Genomic DNA, 26,027 nt, shown 5'->3' with positions numbered 1-26,027 from the left:
CCGTATTTATTATTCTCCCAGGGAGAGTTTTAAGGGGGATTTTATTCAAGGAAGGCGTTTATTTGGAGAGGCGTTTATTTTTTTGGATGTGAAATATGGTAATAATGTATAATAAAATAAATAACACCTAGTACAATGCACCATTAATATAAAAATTAAAAATAACATAAATTGGCAGTCAATGAATTCTACTAGGGCCTACAATTAAAATTGTACCGTACGGTATTGTGTATATAATGCACATGTAGCGGAGCGTTAATTTGACGGGGAGGGGATCGGATCGTTTATTATTCCAAATGTATGTTCTATGGGGTGAGCTTATTCAAGGAGAAGTTTATATAAATACTTATTTATTTTTTCGAATAAATGCAGTATTTCAGGAGTGGATATTGAGGATAAAAGCATGCGCTTCTCCCTTTATACACTACAACTACATGATTTTTTAACTTTATTATGTAGGCACGTTTTGGGGGTCCCAACATTTGCGCGCGACAGACCTAAACTAATCGTTGCCCGACAGGGCCCGGTATCGCCAGGCAGTGATATTTCTCTTCGTGCATAAGTTGGGGACCCCTGGATAAAGTTGCTGCCAATTTTATTTCTGTGCATCCCAATGTGTAACAGTTACAATGCAAAAGGAATTATAGTCGTGTGGCTCTTGACATGAATAACATCATTTTTGAGTGGTCACTTGGGGCTACTGTCTTACTTACAGGATAAAGTTGCTGTCTTTGCTGTTTTAACATTGTATACACATGGGAACGATGTCCAACAACTTTTATCCGTGTGGCTTTTCACATGATTAAATCCATTTTTTACCCTCCCCCACCTCATTTGGTGTTCCCAGAGTAAATTCACAGGATATGACCCGGCAGCAATTTTATTGATTATTGAATATGTGGCCATATATCTACATAATCAGCCCATGAAACCTTTTGTGGCTTTTCACATGAATACATTTTCTGGGCGCCCAAATTTTTTGCTAAATAAATGAAACGAACAATTAAATATCAAAACAGCATTTAATATGATGTTGGCATGTAGTGGATAACATTTTTTATCACGAAAACACTACCGGTGGAATGTGACTCGACCGTCACAAAAAGTTGTATACATCCTGACTTATGGCGGCGCCCTATCGCATGGATAATATTACAGTTACAGGGAAAACCATGGATTGCTCATTCTTGTGATATACATAACTGTAATTTTATTCTTATTCTCGTCGTCGAGAAGTACGTTAGTAAGGGGAGACAAAAATACAGAACAGAACAGATATATATCATTCAATTATTTGTTCAGTATGCTGTAATTTCAGTAATTTAGGTTACAGGTATTAGTATTATAATTTTTTTCATGTAAAACTAAGGAAGTCCTCTTTTGGCTAGGACTAGTAGGCAGGCTAGCCTAGGCCCAGGCCTACCTAGACTAGCTAGAGGCCTACCTTTCCTAGCGCGCCTAGCTAGGTAGTAGTAGTAGGCCTAGCTAGACCTAGGAGTATTAAGTAGGCCTACTAGTAGGACCTAAAGTCTAGCTAGAGCCTAGCTTAGTAGGTAGAGGCCTACTAAGGCCTACTAGCTAGGCCCTCTCTCTTTCCTAGCTAGGTGTCAGACAAAATCGTTTGCGCTTGAAATCGGTTGCGATAATAAAATCAACATCAAGTATTTTGTATGAAGAAGGGGCCGCTAGATACGCTTTTTATCATATTAGGCATAGGCCTAGTTACATTTGAATCGTTAGCGTGACAGGCTGTCACAGTGTATGGGTCAACAGTTTTATATTTTACCACGTCCATGTCATAATTGAGGCTGTTGAAAAATTTCAACTATTGGATATGAAGGACCAACAATCGAAACAACCCAAAAATTTATCAACAGATGTGTTGTTCATGTTAGGCACTACACTACAGCTGACATGGGTAAACAGAAGACCTTATCCAAATCCTTAATTTGAGGATGAATACAAAAATGTCGTCATTCAAGTCTCAGCAATGTTTGTTTTAAGCTGTGTATTGGGTAAAAAAAATTTCTCAAGCCCAGCAGTGCTTCACAAATGTTTCTCGGCCCAAATCTGTGCAACGAAATTAGTTTGCTGTAATTTGCTAATATTTAATAATAAATGTTCAGTACTACCTTATTTTACAGATTTTTGAATAGCATTTCTTTGGTTATCATAATGGCAAACCAACAACCACAACTTTCTCTAACACAAGCTATAGGCAGTCCAGTTATAAGACCTGCACAAGCGCCACGTAAAACACTACTGGAAACAATCAAAGAGATTGAAAAACAGATTGAGGTAAGTACAGTAATGTGTGTGTGTCATGTATACTTTAGTTCTTTGTTCTGTTTCTTCCTCCTTTGTATGTTGTTTACTCTTTTTACTTCTCTTTCTTTTATGTCCACTAACACAATTTTAATGCGTTAGTTTCATTATCCTTCTTTTAGTATTCCTACTATTTTAATTTTTTTGCTGAACCATGTTTCATGAGGGAGCCCATCCAACAAAGCTGATCATTGTGGCCCTCGACAATACAATAAAAACAGTACAAAAATACATTATCATAAAAAAATTATTATAAAAACTACTAAATATAAAAACTTTTTCAACTCAAATTTTAAAATATAATACAGGTACAAGAATTCAATATTATACACAAAGGTTCAACATAATAAAGTACTGTATGTACAATTTTTTAAAATACAAGCACAATTCAAAAAGAGACACAGGTCAGAAAACTAGTAAAATTTAGGATTTGGATCTGCGTGGTTAAGATATTATTACAAATTTTTCTTAAAATTTCCTACAGTAGATTGCCGAATAAAGGATGGGAGATTATTAAGTAAGGTTGGGCTCTATAGTCAAAGCTACGCTTGTAAGTTTCAGTCTTATGACGAAGAACAGCAAATAAACTAGAGTTTGAGATCGTGTGGCGCGGTTGTGTTTAATTTTGTTGCATTTGTCATTTAACATTAGGTTTGTCAATTACATATCCTTTTGTTTCAAACAGGGTATACATTTTGTTGGCCTTCCTTAAGGCCAATTTACATAGACGAGCAGTATAAGCGGTAATTGTAAGTGGGAAAACCATGTGGCTTGTCCCATTTACACAGGGCGCAGAATTTGTGAGCGGAGTGGTGGAAAGTAGGTGCTTGTAGGCCTCGAGGCTAATGCATGTTACAGTCACTGCTGGACTGGATGTGACTGACTGTTAGTAGGCCTAGCACACACAGGCCTAGGTTTTAGAGGGACTTTTCTTGCCTAATAACGTCCTAAATGTATTTTCTTTTCACTATCCTTATACAAACAATCAGTCACGTCATAGTTTGTATTTCTGAATAATAAGAAGTTCCAAAACTAGGCTCCGCGTTCTGTGTAAATGGTCATAAGAAATAACATAGATTCTATTTTTGTGTTTTCTGCTTACCTTTACCGCTCGTCTGTGTAAATTGGCCTTACGGCTAGGTATCATTGGCCTTGCAGTATGGATCTTAAATGGATTTCAACAGAGAAGTTTTATTAATTAAGTTGTTTCCTTTAAATAGATCTTGGAAAGTGGTCCAATTTCAGGAAAGCAGGAACAAGATTTAATAAAGTTGAAAGAATTACACAGACGGGCACTTGGAGAACAGGAAAAGGTAACAATTGAATGCACTGAAAGTTTTTACTATAGGAAAATCAAGTACCGTATATGACCACCCCCTAATTTAAGCTAAATTCAGACACACAACTTTAGTAAATCCATGCAATCCTTAGCTTCAAAATTGTTTAATTGCACAGGAATATTTTTTTTTCTATTCTGTGGTTTACCACCACTTTTATTTTATTCATTCAGATAAATAATAACTATGAAATAAAAATTATTATTCTACTCAAGAAAATTTGTTTGAATATTCTATTTTGTTAGTTGCAAAATCAATGGAAAGTTTCACAGCAGGGTTCTGTAAAACCTATTCAAGTGGTGGCAACATCAAGTCAACCAGTTGCAGCATCCATGGGCATACCGACAAGCCAATTACCTGTTAATTCAGTGTCTGCAGGCAGCATTGGTGGTACACCACCATCTATTAAGGCGAGTCCTGTAGTGTCAGGGCATTCAATGGGAGTTAGTGAAGCACAGGTAAATAATTCATTTAAAGCATGTCTGACAGTTGACAAAAAAACTACAAATCAAGGATTTACTAGACCTAGTCCTCAGCAACGGCTCTTTCACCAAAGATTGTATAGCGCGGCTACGCGGCGCAAGATAGATTACTGCGTGAGACGTTTGTAATCTATGGACGCCATTCCGGCTGACAAATTTGAACCGGAATAAGTCATTGTCAAGGCAATATCGTACAATGTTTTGATCAAAGAACGAAGTTGTATAACCAAGCATGTCAATGTAAACACACATAATTAATCGGAAAGTGTCTAGATCCGAAAGAAACTTTTAATTTACTTTGTTTACATAATTTCTTCCCTTTTCCATGAATCAACCCTCAAGATGGTTAATCACGGATACTTCGATGCGAACCGCAAAATTTAAACCATTTACATTTTAAATCAAAATAGAAGGCGCTATAACCTTGTTCATATGTCCGCCCGAATGGTGTCCATGGATTTTACAAGGTGCGTAGTGTTATAAGATAGGAGCTTGGCAACAGTTATCTATCTTGCGCCGCTATACAATCTTTGCTTTCACTAGATTTAGTAGATTAGCAAACAGAAAGCACTAATTGATTGTTTTAATTTTACCTGATTTTCTATTTATTGACGTCCTACTACTATTTGATACTGTAGTGATTTTTGTATCTGGTTGGCTACTACAAAAAAAGGTTACAGCTCACATTACAGTGTCATGTTGTAGATCACCATTGATAAAATCTGCACATTTGATTGATGGATCGACTTTTAAAGTTTTTTTAATGTATTTAAATTAAAATTTATTTTGATGGATCGACTTTTAAAGTTTTTTTAATGTATTTAAATTAAAATTTATTTTAAAAATCAATTTTGACAAACCAAAATTAGTTACTGACCTGACTGACAGTTTCAATGCTCATTTCACGAGCACTTTCTTCAGAGTGACGACCATCTTATTAAGCGTTATTGGTGAGCGTTTTGCTTAGCAATATGGTCATCACTCTGAAGAAAGTAAAGTACTGAAACTGTCAGTCAGGTCAGTAACTAATTTTGGTTTGTCAAAATAGATTTTTAAAATATCGTATCTTCAAACCAGATGAACATTTTCGATCATTTAATTATAATTGTTTCAATTTCCATTTTGGTGAGCCACTTGACAGTTATTCATTTTGGTTTTTGGTTAACCAGTCTTTTGCTTTTTTTATTTATTTGTTTATTTCTGATGAAATGTAATTTAATGAAATGAAAAATAGTATGGTAACTAATTAAGATTTGCCTAAATAACAGATGGTGTACAAGTTATTATGTCACTCTGGCTATAAATGTGCTTGCTCCCCATGCACTATAATTTCATAGTGCCCTGGCAACTACTACTGTATACTAATTGCTTCTAAAGCAACATGGAAACTGATTTGTTTATTTTGTAGGTTTTGGACAAGAAAAAACTTCAAGATCTTGTGCGAGAGGTAGATCCAAATGAACAGTTAGATGATGATGTAGAAGAGGTAAGAAACTGTTTAAGCCTGTTTTCCGACATTGAAATTTGATGTTTAATGATTGTTTTTGATCAATTTTATTTTTTAAAAATTGTTAGTTATAATGAGCAGGCTGTTTCAAGTAATCAAGAAAATTACATTTGTCAGTGCACAAACTGTGTAAAAAGGGTTTATCTGGAGACACCATAAAAGGGGATTATCATAAACAATGTGAGTTTTAGTAAAGATTGAATTGTTTTTTGTAGATGCTGTTACAGATTGCTGATGACTTTATAGAAACTGTTGTAACTTCCTCTTGCCAACTGGCTAAACACCGTAAATCAAATACATTAGAAGTTAAAGATGTCCAGCTATACCTTGGTAAGTGCTTTTATTTCCTAAAAGTAGACTCTGTCATTTGATTGGAGGATATGAAGAGTGCAGTTTATGTTATATGCAAGTGCAAATACTGTATTATATCTTGTTTTACTCACCTGATCATATTCTTTTCATTTGATTGGATTAAACTACTCTAATGAATCATCATTAAGAGTGAAATTTCTGGATGGAACACATCCCAAACCTACGATCTATAGATCGCTAACCTAGATTTTTTTTCAGGTTCAGTTGAGATATTGCAACTTGAAAAGTCCCTAATCAGATAGACAACTGCAAACAAATACTTTCAAAGTATAGCTAAATTAGAGTGTTTAGTAATAACTGACTACTTTGACTCTCAAGTTACTATTTTATAGTAGTTACAATAAGGTTGCAGTACTCACGCGCATTTCACTCTTGATCACGTCATTAAGGAAATAAAACATTTATTTAATATTATGTGACCCACAAAGTGTGTTTAATAAATATAATTACACAAGCTCAGTGTCCTGTTGTTAGATTAACTTGGTATAACAGACAATTATTTTTTTTATTTCGACATTTGATACAGTATGTATATGATTTGATTATGTTTTACAGAACGTAACTGGAATATCTGGGTTCCAGGCTTTGGTGGCGAGGATGTACGAACTTACAAAAGGCCAAATGTTACGGAAGCTCATCGACAGCGTATGGCACTTATACGTAAAACTTTAAAAAAATGAAGAGATTTGAGGCTAATGTGAATAATACCTGAATGAACTTAACGTACTGATAAAAGTATTGATCGTACACTTTACTCTTATTGCTTCACAATACCTTTCATGACAGGTGTGGGGTTTATAGTTACATTAGTGTTCCATAGAAGTTTATTTTATGGCTCTAATAATTACAGAAGTCCCACTAAATTGCACTCATTTAAAAAATGTTTATTCAACATACACAGTAGGCCTACATTTTATTCATTTGAAAGGCCTAAGATTCAGATTTATTTGGTCCTTGCAGAAATTCATGACCGGCACAGTTGCTCACATAAATTCATGACCGGCACAGTTGCTCACATAAAAATACAATAAAACATACAAAATATATATAAGTAAAAATAAAGATAAACAAGTAGAGTTGGAATAAAGATACAATATACGGTAGACAACAAGGTGATTCAACAGTATTTGTCATTGAAAGCACGGATTGAAAAGGGGACGAATGAATTTAGATATCTGTTAGTTCTACATAATGTGCTACGTAGTCGGTTTTCTGACCTTAACCATACATGCTTAATGAATGGTTGGTGTAATGGATGTTATATCATTTAGTATAACGCCCTTTGTCTTTTCTAGGATGTTTGCAGTACATGTTACATCAATTGAGATACTTTCCTTAATAATACGACAGGCCTTATTATTAATTTAATTTTCAACATCCAATTTCCATAAACTACTAAACCATACAATAGAACAAAAAAGGATCGCACTTTCAACAATGGAAGAATAAAAAAGCTTCAAGATAGGTTAAGATACCTATTTTTTTTAATGACATCTAAATATATTTACCTCCAAGCCCACTGACCGCATATTTGATTTGTTTTTTGGGGGTTTTTTCAGTCTGCATTATCATGTAAATTAGTATTCATTGTCACTCAACAGAGCAAAATTGCAACCGGAGATATACTGTACTCTATTGTTGTAGTTAGGGAGGCCGGCGAGGACGTTCTTGCAGTTCCGGTCTTCCATCAACAAATAATATTATTTCACAGAACTCTCGCTGGAGTATGCGCAGAACATTGTTGCTATGCTGTTGTTAAGGGGTCATGCTGTCCAGGTTTCAATCTGAATACACAGCGATATGTGGAGTGTATTGACTTATCCCACAATTTTCCAATCAAATAACAGGAATTTATATAGGTGTTATTATTACCTAACCTATTTTATCATGATTAATTATTTATGTTTTGCTAAATCATATGATTATGTTTATACTGGAACTTAAAACTTTGTTTTAAAAAGGAGTAACATGTGTATATTAATTTGTATAGATAAGTGTGTGAGTGTTTTATTGATATTTTGTCATATCTGTTGCCAGATTGTAAGAGGGTTATGTAGTGTGAAAGTTTGATTATGTGTGGTGTGTTGTGTAATCATCTAAGTCTCAGTATTTTGTTTCCTACTGTTTTTTGAAAACAAGAAATAAAATCTATTTTAAACACGTCTTGTATAATTGTGAGTGATACCGATTGTTAAAATGACTTTACAATATTGTGTAGTTTTGGTTTTTTTTTATTAATTGTTATCCAGTACATTTTTTTCAAAGGAGTTAAAGTTTAAATAAACTTTAAAACGAAAAATTGTTTGTTCTTCTTTTCAGTTATCGATTCTCAAATAGTTCAATCCTCAGAAATATTCCATTAATTTATTTTATTTCATCAAGCACTTTGATTCAACAATTCATTTTGGAGTTTCTATTAGGTCTTTTTCAATGAACATGCTTCTCATATGCTTTCCTCTAGGTTTCTTCTCATTGAAAGTTAAAATTTGATGTTTTTTGCTTTTGTCATGTCATATTAGAATATAAATGAATATGAATGTCCATATATCGGTCGTGTCTTTTGTCAAAGGTATACAACATTATAGTTTTACTGAAATAAATAGTTTGACATGTTTCTGATGGCAAACGTATGTATTTACAAATCTAAATATTTCAATCTTTGAAACACTGATTAAATAATTATGAAATTATTTTAATATTGTGTACATTGTTCAGGGGAATTCACAGCCCAATAACAAACAATTTGGTTCAATACATACATACATTTTCTAATAAGATCAGTGATTTACTGTAACAAAAGGTGATGACTCTGAACTAAACAAATACTATTCATTAATGGTTATATGCGACAAATAATTGAGGATAGAGGGCACATATTTAACATAATATTTAATTTGAAAGGAAGACGTTTTTACATTATCACCAAAAAATAAAATGTGCTACTTGAATTTTTATAAACTATAATCAATTATATACAGTACCAGCGATAAAATGTCTTCACCGATCACGTCTTGTATAACTGATCACTTCTTGTATAACATTTTTAGAAAAAACAAAAACACAGGCACTGTATATTTTAATTTATTCAAAGACAAAAGACACTAAGACCTGTATTTACATCTGGAGTATAAACTTAATTCTATTTCATAGAAAATATTGTAGAAAAAAAGTACAGGTAGGCCTAATACCGTGATTGTCTACACCTTCAAATTTTAATTTGGTTACTTTAAATTGTACTGTTAAATATCAAATTACACTAGCACAGGGATTACAACTATACAGTTTACATATAAATAAATGTTTGAAATGATTTCATATTTATTGAACTTGAACATATGGAATACTTTTTTTTTTTTAATTTGATAAAACAAAAACATTTTCCAGAACTCTGAAAGATACCCAAGAAAATAGATATGAGCTGTAGATTTTCTGATCAGATTTTTTTAGCTGAAACATTAAATTATTTTTTCAAGAACTAAATTATTACTGTACTTATGTACTGTTTTATGTTTTACACATAATGATAATTATATTATGTTGATGTCTAAATTTGATTTGTATTAGTACAAACTAGTTTAATCTTTATGGTGTTGTAAAAACGTTGTTGCTCTATCGGTAAACAACACTCAATATAGTCTTAAAAACAACTAGACAACTCAAGAAAGTTTTGGTTACTACACCATCAATGCCTTGAAGTGCAAGCAGAAATTCTGGTACTACAGTATATTCAGTGAGTGAATTTAAAATGACAGCATTAATAAGCACTTCATATTGCTGTTTTTGACATGCTCACTTTGGAGTTGGCCTGGGTGCTGCCGGAGGTGCATAAGATGGGCCTAGAAGTTGATCTGTAATGCGACCAGCTTCACGCAGCCCACTAAGAAGGGCTCCATGAACTGTGGCAGGGTAGTTTCTTATTGTATGTTCACCAGCAAAAAACAGTTTAGGCAAGTTGGTAGATGCTGTTCCTGCTACTGGAGCTGTTGTTACCGGTGTGGCCATCAGGTCGTAGTCACTACCCGAGGAGCCAGCAGCTACATATGAGTATGAGCCACGTGACCAAGGGTCTGCCCTCCAACGAGTTACTACAGTCTCTTTGGGCTGAAACAAAAAAAAAACATAATAAAATGTAATATTCAAATAATTACTTCTTTATTATTTGTAGTTGTCACAAATGTCACATGTCAGTGGTGGATTGCAATATGAAGACCTAGGTTTTAGCTTGGCATAAGACCTACAGTAAGACCAAGAGAAGTCTCTTGTGACAAGTCTAGAAAAGTCCTAGAATCTGAAACTCTTACTTTGCTTAGATTTTATATAGCAATGGTCTTAATTGTAAGAACACAATTATTATTTAAATCCACTCCATGTAAACAAGTATCAGGCCAAAATCAAATATGAGGTGTTTTACCTGAATGATTGTAAAATCATGATATGATTTTATATACATAAAACATTTTACAATTGAAGGTGAATCTACCTGGCCTGGATAAATCAGACCTTCTAACTTGTAAAACACCATTTTCGTCAACAAAGTGTTCTTCACAATATCTAATTGTTTAAACAAAAATGATTAATATAATTTACCTGTGGGACAGCAGTTTGCCCAAACACACCTCTAAGTACTGCCAAACAACGGCCTACAATCACATCATCACTGACATTCTCCATGATCTGAGCTGCTTCACCAGCCACAAGCGCCAGTAGTACTGGTGCTTTGTACAGATTCCAAAACAAGAACAATTCACCTCGACTGGCTGTAGTACTGCCGACATGACCAAACAGGTTTACTGAGGGGTCCCAGAAGATTTTATCAAAGCACAAAACAACCTGTTGTAACAGACACAGAATTAGTTATAAAATATGAAATATTTTGCATAGCCTGCTCTGTTAGCATCACTGTTCTTCAACCTTGTTGACAATCTAGTTTAACTATAGGCAGTAGACATACAGTATGCAGTTCATGTATGTACACTTTCCTATTCCTTTCTTATCCAAATTTGTGTGTATATAATTTCCTCATCTTTATCCTTTTAAAGTTTTTTTTTATCTTTCATGGGAATCACCCAGCTTTATTGTAATTTCTTCTCATTTTAAATGTATAATAGTATAAATAATTCTGTCATTCTTAAAACGATATAGATACATATTTGGCATAAAGGTAAATAGACTCTATACATAAGGAGCTATAATAGAACCATTGATCAAATAATTAGTGATACATTATACATATTGTATAATTAAAATTGTACTGTACAGATAAATGAAAATATTGCATATATTAACAGAGAATGAAATAAAATCAAGGTAGGTTCTCTAAAATGCTAGTTTTTACATTTTTCGTCTGCTTTAATAAAATTGCATCCGTATTCATTTGTAATTAAGGATTTCAATTCAAATGCAAACAAATTCCATATCACTTTATGTTTTTTCTAATTTTTCCAAAATGCATGATTTGTAAATGCAAAATGTGAATAATGAAGTTTATTTACAACTATGTTTCGTGTACCTGTTATTATTTTATACCAATTGATAGTACCTTCTGTTGGAAAACACCTAAATATGAGGTCATTAAATTTAAGCCATACATTTTGAATTGCTGTACATTCAACTAGCATATGTAATTCACATTCAATTTCTTTTTTATCCTTTTAAAGTTAATTAATATTCAATCACCAGGCAGTTTAGAATTTCCTCTAATGCCTGAAAATTGTAAATGAATATATATTATGAATTTATTTTGGCTCCTTCCTGAATAATAGCTGCACAAAGTGTTGTTGCCTTGATACTAGTTAAAAAATAACTCATAAAATAATACTATATTTACCAAATTTAATTTCTCAATGTTTAAATTCATACATTGAATAATTATAGTACATTTCTAATTGAAGTCGACAGTACAAAATAGAGAAAAAATTACTTTGTTAAGATTTCCATAGCCCATCCTCTGGATTGCAGACGTCTTCCATTCAGGCAGTGGAGGCACAAATTGCACAGCTGGTGGAGATTGCTTAAGAACTCCGAGTGGAAGGGTACAGAGTACAGCATCTGCCTTGTATGTGTATGTACCTTGACCCTTTGATGTATTTGTAACTACCTCAACACCTGTAATATAATTAGAGTTCATTCACAATAATTGCAGTTAAGGAAAGCTCGAAATTTGGGGAGAATAAACAAATCAAAGAATGGTTTCTAAATAGTACAATGGCATTCAAACTTGTTTTGCACTTTTAAAGTATCATATGTACTATACTACAGAAACAAACTTTTAAATTATTTCTAAAACATATAAAAACAATAGATGACTGAATTTATATTAGAATATTTGATCAGATGCAAGCAACATACGATGGTCAATTTTATAAATTTCTATTCAAGCATGCAGCTTTTAGTTTTGTTTCATTCCTGATTAAAGTAAAATGTCCCTCATTAAACGTACCTGAAGTAAGATTGTAGCGCACTTGTCTTACAACAGTGTTCAGTTTTATGTCAAGCGTCTCAGCCAATGCGACAGGAACGCAAGAGTAACCATTTCTGACAGTCAAATGGTTGCCAGAGAATTCAAAATCGTCATCCTGATCCCAATGTTTAAGTGAAAGGGTAGAAAGTGGAGTGGCATTGGCAAATTCCAAGTTGGCAAAGTGCCAGTCGAGGATTTGTCTATCAATGGACGACAGGTAGACATCACTAAAGAAAGAAAAACATAATTTTAGTGAATAAATGTAATAAATAGTAAATTTTTTTCTTAACCAGACAATACAGAAATGCTAATAAAAGTCTACAATGTGCTCAGAATACTACAGAAATATTATCACACATCCTTAAAATATGCAAGTACTTTTGTAACCAATTCAACATCCCAGATTTAGTCTGAATTAAGTCACATTTTACATGTCATAGCATATTCTTTTTTGGGTAAAACTATGACGTGGATGTTGTTGTTTACAAATTATTAAATCAATTGTTTGAGGACTCCAATGGAAACTAATTCCCTGTGTAAGAATGATAGACTAGGCAATTTAGCATTTTGAGTGAAACAAATTTCTTTTTTAAATGGTCACATATGATAATGAGATCAAAATTTGAGTGGCAACCTGAATCGTTTTTATACAGTATTAGAACCTACATTTTACATACAGTATGGGGTCGAAAGACGTACGAAAATTGGGAATCACAAAATCCAGGTTGATCTTAAATTGATCCCCAAACATGTAGATCCTAGCTCAACTGATGCTGTGTTTGCCTACTTTCATCTCATAATACAGGGTTACGAGGTTATTGTGAGATTTAAGCCTTGTGCATTTGGATCTAATTAAGGCTGTTAAGACTTAAAAAATGAAACACAAGGAATGTCAAGGAATGAATAAAACATTTAATAGAAAATTAACAGAAAATAAAACACTACTGTATTATGTATTAAATTCAGTGATCTAATAGCCGAAGGCTGGATGGCAATCTTTCAATGTTATCGCAGTTCAAAAGTGATTCTCCATGGAGAGGGAACCAACAAGATGGCGGCTGCAATCGACCAATCAGATATGCCCTACGGAGTACGCACTACTACACCTGTGTTGAGCCTATTTGTGTTAGAACGATACGCAACGCAGCGCATTAAGCGTATAAACGCGAACGCATTCGATATGATCCTCGTATACAAAAAATGCTAGTTACCAAGAAATTATTCATTCTATTGCGATTAACAATAATTATATTTAATTTTATAAAAACTTCACTGTGCTTTGACAAGAATATGTGTTGTAATTTATGTGGTCTTAATGTATTATATTAGATTATTATTTTTTATATTAAATAATGTTTTTGAACACATTTACGGCCGCCATCTGGTTGGTTCCCCTCCAGTTAGAATCACTTTTCAGTCTGGAGTATGCCCTCTATTGTTCTTATTACATCTCTCTGATTAAATTACTAAAAATGATGACGTCATCGGCCATTTTATGTGTACATAAAATCTAGTTTTATGAGTACATAAAATCAAGTATGTAAACCGAATGTTCTACTGTAGATTCAAGTGTAATTTTTTAGTAATTTGAGCTGTAGGTTTGTTGACTCAATAAATAGAGTGAAAAACATTTTGTGTTTACAGAAACAAAGTGCATGCTAAAACCATGCATGTCATTTTCCAAATACTTTTCCTCATATCACCCAACTTACCTGGGTGGATTATCTGACATCTCTTGCACTTTATCATCTAGTTCTTTCTGTTTTTCCTTCAACTCATCATATTCCTGAAATTATAAATAATCTTATGGATACAGTGCACAAATGAGATCTACAAATTTTCAAATGTTTTTATGGGAACTAGGGTAATAAGTCACTAATTCAGTGAAGTAGACTTCTATTCATGGTTCACTTGCTTATAAACTTTAGGCTACCCATAGGGGATTTTTCCTTTATAAGAAACCGTATGTTCATCAGCCACAGGCGATTTTTCATGCCAAAAATACCTTGCTGTGTTTGAGTATCAGACAAGATTATGGGATAACTAACATTAGGTCGAATGTTGTTTGGAAATACTGTATTTGATTAAAAAACCTTGAATAATTAAATGCTTTTTTTTAATGTAATAAAGAAAACAAATACCTTCCATGCTTCAACAAGGTCTCTGTGTTTACTTCTGACTAAAAACTCTGCTGTTATTTCCCTCGGTAGTTTAACCTCAAAGGCATCTCGATGTTGATCATGTAAGATTTTTATTTTGTCTTGTAATGTCAGCATCTATTTAAAGAAAAGTAATCATTTTCAAGTTAATAAGGAATTAAATAAATTTAAAAAAAATATTTAATTATAAAGAAAACCAGTGAATGAAGGGATTTATAAATGGCTTATGGAATGAAAACTTGTGTAGCTACAAAGAACTTCATGTGTAAAGAAAATACTATAAACCTATGTTATTTTAAGGAATGAAGATACTGTTTTTATTTTGTATTATTCATCTAATTTCATGTATTTGTACATAATTTCATTCTGCTCAATCAATACAAAACAATCAATGGAAAGTTAATTGAAAAAAATATTGTTTTAATAACCCTTTAAATTTATTTATGGTGCTTATGATTTTATTTCTATTTTTTATTTAGTAGGGATTGTATGAGAACATTGTACATTGACTTTTTAGTTGAATTTTGAATGAATAAATCAGTTTAGCCAGTAAGACCGAGAGAAAAAAAAAGCTCTATTATTGCTTTCATTTGTTTACTGTACATAGCACGATCAATATTGCCAAGTGCTAAGTAACAAACACAAACAATTGTAACAAAAGAACATGCAATGTACTGTACTAGGAAGTGATGTCACCTTTATTAATAACATACAACCTATTAGGCCAGAACTCCGCTCATTCCTTGGGTTCGAATCCAACTTTAGTCACCAGCGCAAGCTCGGTGGTCTAGAGGTATGAATGTCAGGCTAGTGATCTGGAGGTCATGGGTTTAATGCTCACCTGAGAATTATTTTAAATTAGGAATGTAAGACTCAAAGACAATATGCATATTTAGGCAAACTTACCTTTGCTTGAATTACTTTCATCTGCTCCTGAATATTCAATATATTCTTGTAAAAATCAAGTTTCTTTTCTTTTACTTGTTTTTCTTGCAATCTACAAAATCAACTCTTTAATTAAATATTTACAAAACACATGATGAAGATTCAATTCAAGAAATGTTTCAATAGCAATTTATGCAAGATATTTTAGTTCTAATAACTATCCATATGAGACTTTCTTGATAAAAAGTTCCAATAACTATCATACTTACACTTATTTTATATGTTAAAAAATCATTAAAATAAGATTTACTTGAATAAAAGTTCCAGCAACTTCCAAGTGAATCCTAATTTATAACAATTTCTCTAGACAATTCAAGTGAGACTTACTTGATAACAAGTATGACAGTATAACAGTGAGGCTTACAGTGACGTTCCAATAACCATCCCAGTTAGATGTTTACTTACTTGATAACAAGTTCTAATGATTGTCCCAGTGAGAGAGGTTTGCTGTTGATAGAGTTAAAGTCTAGTTGATGCGACATGTAAGATGTAGCTTCTAAAAGTCTGTTGAACTCTCGCTCTACCATCTCATCTTTGTCCTTGTTTACCTGTATTGTCTGTAGATTGAATACATAGGATGATATCATTAATGCACAGCTCAATAAAATATATTCTGGCAGTTCCAATGACATTTTTCCCATTGTACAGTATTTTTTAAAGTATGTACTGAACCGTGAAGACCTTTAATTGGTAATACAAGTATAAAATTGTTTTTTTATACAGCTCCTTATCCATTTTATTGATTATTATTTTAAAAAGCACCTTGTGTTTTGTCACAACCTTTACATATATTGGTTGGAAGTTTGTAGCATTTTAATTTCTTTTTGTTGTAAAGTACATCTTATAATTTGGCCACAACCTGGACATGGCATCCTTATTTTTGGTAGGTAAAAAAACAACAAATCATTAAGAAATCCAGGAAATTTGAGCCTGCAAGTAGTGATTCTGTGATGTGCGAGAAAACAAAATTATTATATGTAAGAGTTGGCTGAATATAAACTTTGATTGAATTGGAAAGAATGCATGTTGCATCACAATTAAAAATCAGTTAAATGCAATATTATTATGTACTTACTGTGTTTCCGGCACTTTGGTACAAAGGGCATTTTTGCTTAATCTTTGCTAATTCCATATTGACCTGCTTACTGACAATTGCCATTGGATTTCCACCTGAAATTAAATCATTTTGACATGGTTTAAGTTTAAATTAATCAAACACATTTTTATGATCACATTTAGAAACAATGATGTATTGGAAGACAGAGTAGAATTTTAGTAACATTTGATTTTATTTGTTACTTGAATAATAACACTTATTAGTTGGAAGTATAGTAAACTAAATGTGGAAACAAGGCTGGACCTCAGTTACCCACAGCTGCAATGTTACAAGATGACCAAGTCAAGTAATAAACTAATCAGTATGCTACAGCCAATAATATATTTATATTAATTGAAAAATATTTAATACCAACAATAATAATGACAGTGCTAAAAATGATACTGATGATGATGATAAAAATAAGAATTTTCCTTACCAAGTCCAGTGACAACCATAGCTCCTAGATCAGCAACATAAGGACCCTTGCGGAATGTTGCAACACGACCTCCAACCCGATCTCTAGCTTCAAGTATGGTAACATCAACACCAAAAGATTGCAATTGTCTAGCAGCTACCAATCCAGAGATACCAGCACCGATAATCAGCACTTTCCAATCTTGTTTTGCTTTTAAAAAACACATTATAATGGTATAGCTTTAAATAGTAACTCACTACTATATGAGTATAATTGTTTAGCCCACCGACCGAAAGACAGACACATACAAAATGCTACTGTAAGTTTGTAATATCTGTTTTTATAGAAAATAAAAAAATACCTGGTAGAGGTTTCAGCCGTTTGTAAACTCCATAATTGATGTAACCATGACGCTCTAGGTAAGCATGCACTCGCATAATGAAAGGAACATCACCTATTGGGCAAAAAAACACAATACTATGACATTTCATAAACAATATTATGACTTTCTATTTTTTAGGAATAGAATTTAGAATATAGATTTGGAAATAATTTAAAGAATTTATGTTGGTCAAAGAATACAATATTCCAGGTATATTAAAACTATGAACAGTATTGAGAATATTAAAGAGTCGCTATTCAATCAAGTTTGAACTATACCATGTTTTTATTAAATTCATAAAACTTTTATTAATTTTATATCCTTACTATTGTATGGAGCTTCTATCTCTGGTAAGCTATTCTCAAATGTCAACTGTACTTTTGGGCTTTCCATCCATAATTGAAGCTAATGAAAAAAAAAAGATATTTTTGTTAATAATTTGAAACATTTACCTGATTAAAACCAGAAAAAAGTATATTTGTGCATTAACATTAACACTGACGTTTCTTGATGGGCCGCACATGATAGATCATTTTCCTGAATGTTAAGGATAAACACTAAAAAAAGGGGCAAAAAACAGTAATTTGATGTCTCAGCGACCATGTTTCAAAAGTTGCTACGTCACATTAACTATGCAACCTCCTCTATTGTGAGCCCCAATGGCATGGTCTACGAATGCCATCCCGAGTCATCAAATTAAAACATTGCCAACCGTGCCGAAAGATTGCGTAGTTGAAGTTTTAATTAATTATACCTATCCTTGGAATTATAATGTATTTCGTATATCACGGCTAGCTCATTGAGTAAAACGCTGTGGCCATTGATATCAATGCTTAGTACATTCAAGTCAAATCCGCGAAAAAGTTAAAAATTCGTCAAAATTATGTCTATAAAGTCATAGTTTCTATTTAAATAAACAGTGAAATTTATATTTATTACATATTCTGGAAGGTAATGAGTTGTAGATATCGGATCATGCATCAATATGGCTAAACAGACATTTGAAGACACCGTATGGTTACCCGAATATAAAATATAGGATTTTTGTATCTTTTGTCATACCTCATCACATTTAATAGAGCGCATCTCAGCTCAATTTTCTCAAGATTTTAATATGATTTTGCTCAATCACTTATCTTTCATAGGAGTTTCAAATATTTAAATTTTTATGACATCGTCATGTCTAAAAAATTTAATAACCTTGGTCACTTATTTTCAGCCTTTAGTGTGTATGATCCGCAGAGGGATACTCTTTCTGAACTGTACTTTTTTATGCTCTGTTTAACCTTTAATTTAGTGAAGTTGAACTTTTAAATAAAGTCTTGCGTATTTCCTTACCCTATAATGTTAATTAAAATTTATTTTTATTTATAACTAAAATAACATTTATTTAAATACTATCTAATTTATTATCACGCATGACTAAAAAAACAAAACAACAAGATCAGGCAAGCACATGTTATGTGTCCTCGATCCTCCTCTCTGCTGATGACGATGTTCTACTAAACGACCTGAGACAACTACTTGACCCTCCACCGATCCTCTGCTGCAGGTTGTTGTTACAATAGCTAATAATGGAGTTTGATGTACAGTTACGACAGTTTCAAGCCTGGATAATTTTTGTTTAAATGAAACATACTGACATATTGTATTAATTAATATAAATTAACTTGTAATTTAGGCCTAGCCTACTACTAATAATGGAAGGTAGTCATAACGGTCCGTCATCAATGAATTGTGTACACTATTCTGGCTGGCGATTATGAATGTACAGTCAGCAGTAGGCCTAGTTAACAAGATTTTTCGCGTCAAGCCTAGACTTTCAATTGCTATTTTCTTTACAAAAATTTGAATTTCAAGTATGTTTAATGATGATGACATTATTGTATAGGCGAAACAATCATATCATTTCTATTTATTCAAACTTTTCGTAGCCTGCTTAGCCGTCGACGATGTACACGTGTACACAGTTGAGTTTGGGGAATTCCCACACACAGTTGATCACAACGTAGGCTACGAATGCTACGTGTAGGCTATGAATGCTGCGCATAGCCTACGCATTTTGTTAATTACGCCACACGTACAGTAGACTACATTACCTATGTGTGGGAAAAGTTGCAATAGTTTTTATCTGTACTGTACTAGACGGGCCATCCGGCGCCGACCAGCGTGGTGACATCCCTATATATATATTCCACAAATTTTAATCGCACTATATAAACCCTGGCATTATTAAGAAAATATGCTGATGGCTATTTTAATAATAGGCTCTCAGGTATAGAAAGCTAATTTAAAAAAAACCAGAAAAACATTACTGATGATATTAGAACTTACAGTATAACTTATTAGGATGGCTTCAATTTGACTCATGACATTCAATAATAAATATTCCAATTCATTAAAATAAAAAAGACATACCAATCTATTTCTAATGTACAAGAATAATTTCTGTGTTTGTGGTGGACTTTGGATGACATCAGGAAAGCATGCTGCCTCTTGTGAGGTTAATTTATCTGATGGCAATCGAGCCGAGAATGCTGCTCCTTCAAGACCTAAATACAAAAATGTTGTAATTATATTTTAGTTGCTTTGAAATGTTCATGATAGTTCATATATTACCACCATTTTTAAGTTAGACTTTCGGACTACAATAGGTACAATTTTATCAATTGTTAAATTATCTTCATATACTGCATGGTTCAACCAACAATGTCATTTATAGTCGATAGTGTTTTTGTTATGCCACGTAAAACCTATGAAGTTTTGGGCAGAAACTCTAAAATCAAAATTGTGAGTTTTTGTCTAAAATTGTGTATGGATTATTAATACTAATACAATAATCATTAACCAAATTTTAATCATGGAGTATTTGTGTCAATGGATATAAACATAGAGAAAAAATGCTACCTTTTGGTTCATCCGTTTCACTTTCCTCTTTTTCTTCTACATCAGAACCTTTTTTATCTTTCTTGACATTCCGCTCTTCTTCACTATAATATTCATCCTCAGACAGATTGGCTAGTTTGTCATCCATTTCCTTATATTCAACCTACAACAATGGTTCAAAATTAAAAATGTAACCACATTTTTATAAAATAATAAGTTAATGATTAAAGGCCGATTTCTGCTGCATAAAAATAACCAGTTAAAATCGGTGTGAATAAATTAACTCCATTTTCTTGGAAGCAGAAATAGGACAAATTTGTGGTAACCGGTTAAAAGGCAGCGCAAAATACCACCCATTCAATTCGGTGTTAGAACGCCATTTAACCGGTTATTGCTGGGCAACTTTTAGCTGCAACACAAAATAACAGTTATTTGATTGACAGCTGCTGACATCAAGTCAACTACACTGCAGTAACGTTTGAATTAACCGCCAGGACCAATTGCGTTTTGGGTAATTTTAACAATTTTTTGTCAACGACCACCCACCGATTTAAACAGTTATTTTGGATCAGAAATGCAGTCTTGAATATAAAAATTAAATTTTTGAAATAATCGGTTTATTCGGCGCTATGCAGCAGAAACTGACCCGTAGTTTATATACCAGGTGAAAACAAATGTGAAGCTTCTTATTTTTTTATTTCATATGCATTCAACAGCACAAACTCGCTAATTACAGGATGGATAAACTATTTAATAATTTATCGTGCTTATTAACTAAATCTCATTTGAGGCTTAGGGAGTGGAGTTGAAAGAGTTGTGAGTTACACCCCTGGCACTACAGTAGGTCAAGATTGAACCATGGACCTTAGGTATGGAAGGCAAGCATGTTAACCACCAAGCTACAGCTCCACTACTACTCTCTATAATTAACCTTGACTCTTTTTCTTTTACTCATCCGTCGTCCACTCAATTGGTCACCAAGCGACATTGACGTTTTACTAGATTTGTGCGGATGATGGTGATGAGGACTGTCTATAGGACTTGGTCGTTCTCGCTTTTTATGAAGATGTGGCACCATGGATGTGACTGAGGAGCTTAAGTGTTTTTCACTTCCACTTTTGTACATGAGGCTGCTGTCTGCTGGGGCTGATACTACTGTAGTCGTCATTGGTATAGCTTCCCTGCTTGTCTGATCTTTATTCTCTTTTTTCTCCATTATTTGTTGAATTTAAACTGTGAAAAGAAAGTAGTGAGCTTAAAATTTTATCAAAATGTTAGGAGGTAAATTATTGAAAAAAAAAAAGGAAACCTGTAAAAAATTATCTGAAACAAAATTTTAAGGTAAAAATAAGGAGATGAACACATATTGAGAATTTGTTGTTTTGATGCCCTACCATTTTCAAGGAAATTGTTGAAAATAATCAATAGTTTGAATGGATTTTATCAAAAAAATATTAAAAACACATGAAGCATTTTTTTATTTTTCTTTAAGTAAATTTATTGTCATTTGTAAACATATAAAAAATAATTTACATTGAAATGAATTGAACAGTTTCGGCTAACAATAAAAAAAATAGAACTTTAAAACTACATGGTGAAACTATCCCCCGCCGGACACCATCCCGGTATTTCTAGAACTGGTTTTGGGGGTTGGTGAAAAACTAAACCCTGTCGGATACCATCCGGTATTTCAAGGTTTTGGGGAAGTACAAACTTAACGTAAACATGTGTCACTAATTGTATCTAATTGTATAGCATCGATCTACATTTGTGACTGTGAGACATAATTTGGAAATGATGGTTGCCAGGATGGTATGGATCATTTATGATCAATGTTGCCTTTTTGAGTAAACGTTCAGTGTACAAAGTACCAATAGAATGTAGGGGTATGCCTATGATTTTTGAGGCATGTTTAACTAACAACCTTGTGTAACTTGTCTTTATCTTCATTGGAACAGCTATTGTACCATACAATAATGGATAAAGTAAGAACACTTTCCACTATTAATCGATAGAATGTATTCATCACCTGTGATCTATACCAAATTGTCTCAGCCTCCTAAGAAAGAAAATACTTTGAGATCCTGTTTTGAAACAGTTTATCAACATGTTCTTGTTCATTCCACTTACAGTAAGATCATCGGCAAAGTGAATACCTAAGAACTTGTAACATTTAGCTATTTCAACTTCTTTTTGCCTTGGATATTTAGTGGGAACTTTTCAGTTTTTTGACGTTTGAAATCAATATGTTCTTTTTATTTATAAAATGATGTACATAACCGTGACATCAGTAATTTTACATTTAATTTATTCTCAACACAATGCATAAAATGCCTATCTAAATTGATAGTTTAAACATTTGCCGAAATACTAACGAAAACAAAAATGAAATAATGCACTTGTCAATTGTACACTATGACTCACTATAAGACCCCCGGGAGAGGTGCGTCATTTGTCCGATGTGCGTCATACAGTACCATATGAATACCATGACGCACCTGTGTGTCAAAAATGTGACTTACCTTTAGGTGACCATGACGCACCCATTTTGATGCACTGTGACTATGTTGTTTATGATATAGTGGGTGGTAAACGTGACGGACATTGACACACCATTGTTCATTGATGTTACGTACCATCTAATATTTTTGACGCACCCCTGCGTCAATAATTATTTGTAAATGACACACCTCTCCCGGGGGTCGTATAGTGGGTCATACAATTGACAAGTGCATAAACTAAAACAAAAAGACAAAATGATCAAATAAAATAATAAAATGCTGAAAACCCAATTGAAACACATACCATATTTATTCAAATAAATGACGTTTATTTTTTTGGGTGTAATAATACAGTATGGTCATGTATTACTATAACTACTGTATATAATCAAATAAATTTTCCCCTAAAAATATCAAAAGAAGTGATAAAATACAGTAAAAAAAAAATGCTTTGTCAATTGTAGATTATGGGAATTCAATGAATTCTACAGTACTAGGCCTACAAATAGAAATGTGTGTTTATGCATGTTTCATGGAAGTGAGGGCCAACAAAATACTGTACATCCTCTTTAAACTTTATTTTAGCTACCAGATAATTAATTAGGCCTTACGGTTAAGCTGAAAGATTTTTTCCTGCTCATTAAGCATAATATAAGATTGAACTTTCACCTATTGTTAAACTATAATATAGGAATGCGTGAGCCAAAAGTTCCACAAAAGTTATCCTGTCATTTGAGAGAAATATTGATTTAAAAACGACAAAAAATAAAATTTCTGCTGTTGCCATTTTCCATCACATGACCTTAATAAAGGGATTTTATATATTTAAACACATTACAGCCTCTAGTCTAATATACTGTACCTATTATCATGATGGATTATTTATACTTTATAGTGCATTATATCGGACGTGTAATGATCTCCTACTGTAGTTATCTGGTTTTATTCTGGACATTCTTTTTTTTCCACAGCATTACTTGCGTGGATATCACAATGCATTGCATATTTTGAACTATCATTTGCGATTATAATCTTAATTAGAGCAAGAACCAATCATTTGATGATAATCCATTTTGCGTATACAGGTACGAAAGATGATACCTGTAGTAGGCCCTACTTTCACTTTCCAAAAATTAAGAGCGTATCAAAGGGACTGGTTTGTGATTCGACTGAATCTTATCAAGATTTTTCATTTTCCCTTTTCACCCGCTGCCACCCACCGCTGCCCCACTGCCAATGGGGAGGAGGAGCCGGTTTGATCCCCCTTGAATCCATCTGGCCTCCACATCGCACCGATGTGTGAAGTTTATAAGCTAATAAACATCATCCATGACGATTCTTTAAGTTTGAAGTCGTCTTACCTACAGCGAGATAAAAGTTCACGATATTACACTCCACTCTGTACAGGGGTGTACAAATATACCACAATAACACTTGCACACACGGACCATTCACACGAGGAACAAGCTAGACAACGTGACGCTGGTAGTAGGAGTGTGTGTGTAATAACTTGTGGGTATTTTCCGAAGATTTTAAATTGCGTTTTGAATTCATAAATAGTAATTAAACTATAGCTCTTTCACTATGTAGGCCTATTTACACAACTATAATGCTAACCCTAGCTCTAGCCTACTCTTCTTAATTAAAAGAGTCAGGTGCGTCGAATCCACATCCAGCGACGGTCGCGGGTTGGTTGCAGAATTAGGGGGTTGGCTAGCCACCCTATTCACCCCCCCCCCCCCACTAGATCTGCCACTGATCACATCCAATCACCGGGCCTAATTGATGAAAACTGCGATCCCTGATCCCAGATTGGTTGGCTATGTATAGTTGCGATACGTCACCACTGACTCGACTACTCTCTAGCACTTGTTTCGTTTTGAAAAGTAGATGCAAGGCAAACTTAACCATGACCGTTTCGTTGTTAACGACGGTTAATTAAACTGTGTTTATTTTGTAACATTGTCATGGAAGCTTTGATCTGAAACTGATGCATATCCTTCTACTAATCCTTAATCTATGGTTGTATTGACATTGACAAAATATATTGAAATTGAACGTAGTTTCCATCAATAGATGCATTAAATATATGCATTCCACTGACTTTTTAGCCCTCTATTATAGTTGCTCTTTTGGTGCTCCATAGAAACGTCAATACTTTTTCTGTGATTCTCCATCGTAAAAGTACTTATGAGTTCTAATTCTAAGGTGTGGTATTCAGGATAAAGTTCCTTAAAAATTTGGAGTCGAAATAAAAGACAGGTGCAAAACGAAACTAGCACCCAAAGTATTATCTTTGATGAGGAACGGGATGTTGTTTCTTATAGTAATAGTAGGCCTAGGCCTAGGCTACTTTTCATGTTCGACTTAAGGCCTAAATTAGGCTTGCCTGCTAGCTATATTTATTATTTAAAATCAATACATTTTTCATTTGTTCTTTTATTAAATATAACTATCAGCAGGGACAAAATACACCATCTCACACAGAAGCCAGGCCTAGCCTAGCCTGCAATATTGATAATAAACTCTCTATTTTCTCATCGATTCATGCGTGCCGACCGCGCGTCGCTCTTTCCAAAAAGTCTTTTTGTTTTGTAGGCCTAGGCTAGGCCTAGGCCGCCGCCTCATCCTTCTTTTTGTTTTTCTAGCCTACATATAGTATTTGCTATATTTTATTTATAAAGATTCAGAAAATTCCCACACTTTTAATATAGTTACTCTTAATTCTTACCTTTTTCTTGTTATAAAAAAATGTTTGATTGACTGTTAAAGTTGCCTGGCTGCTTGCTTTGTGTGTGTGCGTGTCGTGTATTGTATGTTTCTTTCTTTCTCTTTTCTCATCATCAACAACAACCGAGTCGTCATCGAGAGTTCCGTCCCTATTTTAACGGTCCGGTCGCCGTTTCTATTCCTCTCTGTGTGATCGGTTGGTTGTTGAGTCGTCGCCCTTATCGGCCAAGTTTATAGTTGAAGATCACTCCCCAAAACACAATATTTATGTATTTTATATAATTAGTAAACAATAAAATTAAAATTTACACCAATTTAACACATTTTTTTAGAGTAGATAAAACGTATTTTGTACTGAAGTTATGTATTAATAGATAAAAATAAAGTTGAGCTTGTGTCTATTTTCATAAAAATTACCAACAAATGA

At 33.3% G+C, this 26,027-nt stretch overlaps 2 protein-coding genes across 5 annotated transcripts; one reads left to right on the top strand and one right to left on the bottom strand.

Annotated features, from left to right (window-relative positions):
- The first annotated feature begins 1,178 nt into the window (after window positions 1–1,178).
- LOC144848643 (transcription initiation factor TFIID subunit 12-like) lies at window positions 1,179–8,322 on the top strand. Of its 4 annotated transcripts, XR_013613893.1 has the most exons (8): window positions 1,179–1,333; window positions 2,145–2,298; window positions 3,546–3,638; window positions 3,908–4,120; window positions 5,553–5,630; window positions 5,867–5,981; window positions 6,579–6,767; window positions 6,810–8,322. XR_013613893.1 is itself a non-coding variant. In XM_078705467.1 (7 exons), the coding sequence occupies exons 2-7, from the start codon at window positions 2,176–2,178 to the stop codon at window positions 6,701–6,703; spliced, it is 747 nt and encodes a 248-aa protein (XP_078561593.1). In that variant the 5' UTR covers window positions 1,179–1,333; window positions 2,145–2,175; the 3' UTR covers window positions 6,704–8,322. The 4 variants fall into 4 exon arrangements, 3 of the variants coding, with proteins under 3 accessions (XP_078561593.1, XP_078561594.1, XP_078561595.1); XM_078705467.1 differs by having other exon boundaries at window positions 6,579–8,322; XM_078705468.1 differs by having other exon boundaries at window positions 1,235–1,326; window positions 6,579–8,322.
- Window positions 8,323–9,088: 766 nt separating this feature from the next.
- On the bottom strand, window positions 9,089–25,798 carry LOC144847376 (lysine-specific histone demethylase 1A-like). Its single transcript, XM_078703677.1, has 16 exons — window positions 25,602–25,798; window positions 21,301–21,602; window positions 20,391–20,532; window positions 19,902–20,035; window positions 17,810–17,888; window positions 17,463–17,555; window positions 17,123–17,311; window positions 16,663–16,757; window positions 15,993–16,144; window positions 15,549–15,639; window positions 14,625–14,759; window positions 14,196–14,269; window positions 12,463–12,710; window positions 11,944–12,128; window positions 10,611–10,853; window positions 9,089–10,124 (listed from the first exon to the last, which is right to left on the bottom strand). Exons 2-16 carry the CDS (start codon window positions 21,583–21,585, stop codon window positions 9,813–9,815), a joined length of 2,457 nt encoding a protein of 818 aa, XP_078559803.1. The 5' UTR covers window positions 21,586–21,602; window positions 25,602–25,798; the 3' UTR covers window positions 9,089–9,812.
- Window positions 25,799–26,027: the final 229 nt, after the last annotated feature.

Source organism: Antedon bifida, chromosome 7, assembly GCF_963402885.1.
Source record: "Antedon bifida chromosome 7, ecAntBifi1.1, whole genome shotgun sequence".
NCBI lineage: Eukaryota > Metazoa > Echinodermata > Crinoidea > Comatulida > Antedonidae > Antedon > Antedon bifida.
Note: the sequence above shows the minus strand (reverse complement) of the source record. Positions and strands in the feature narration are given on the sequence as shown.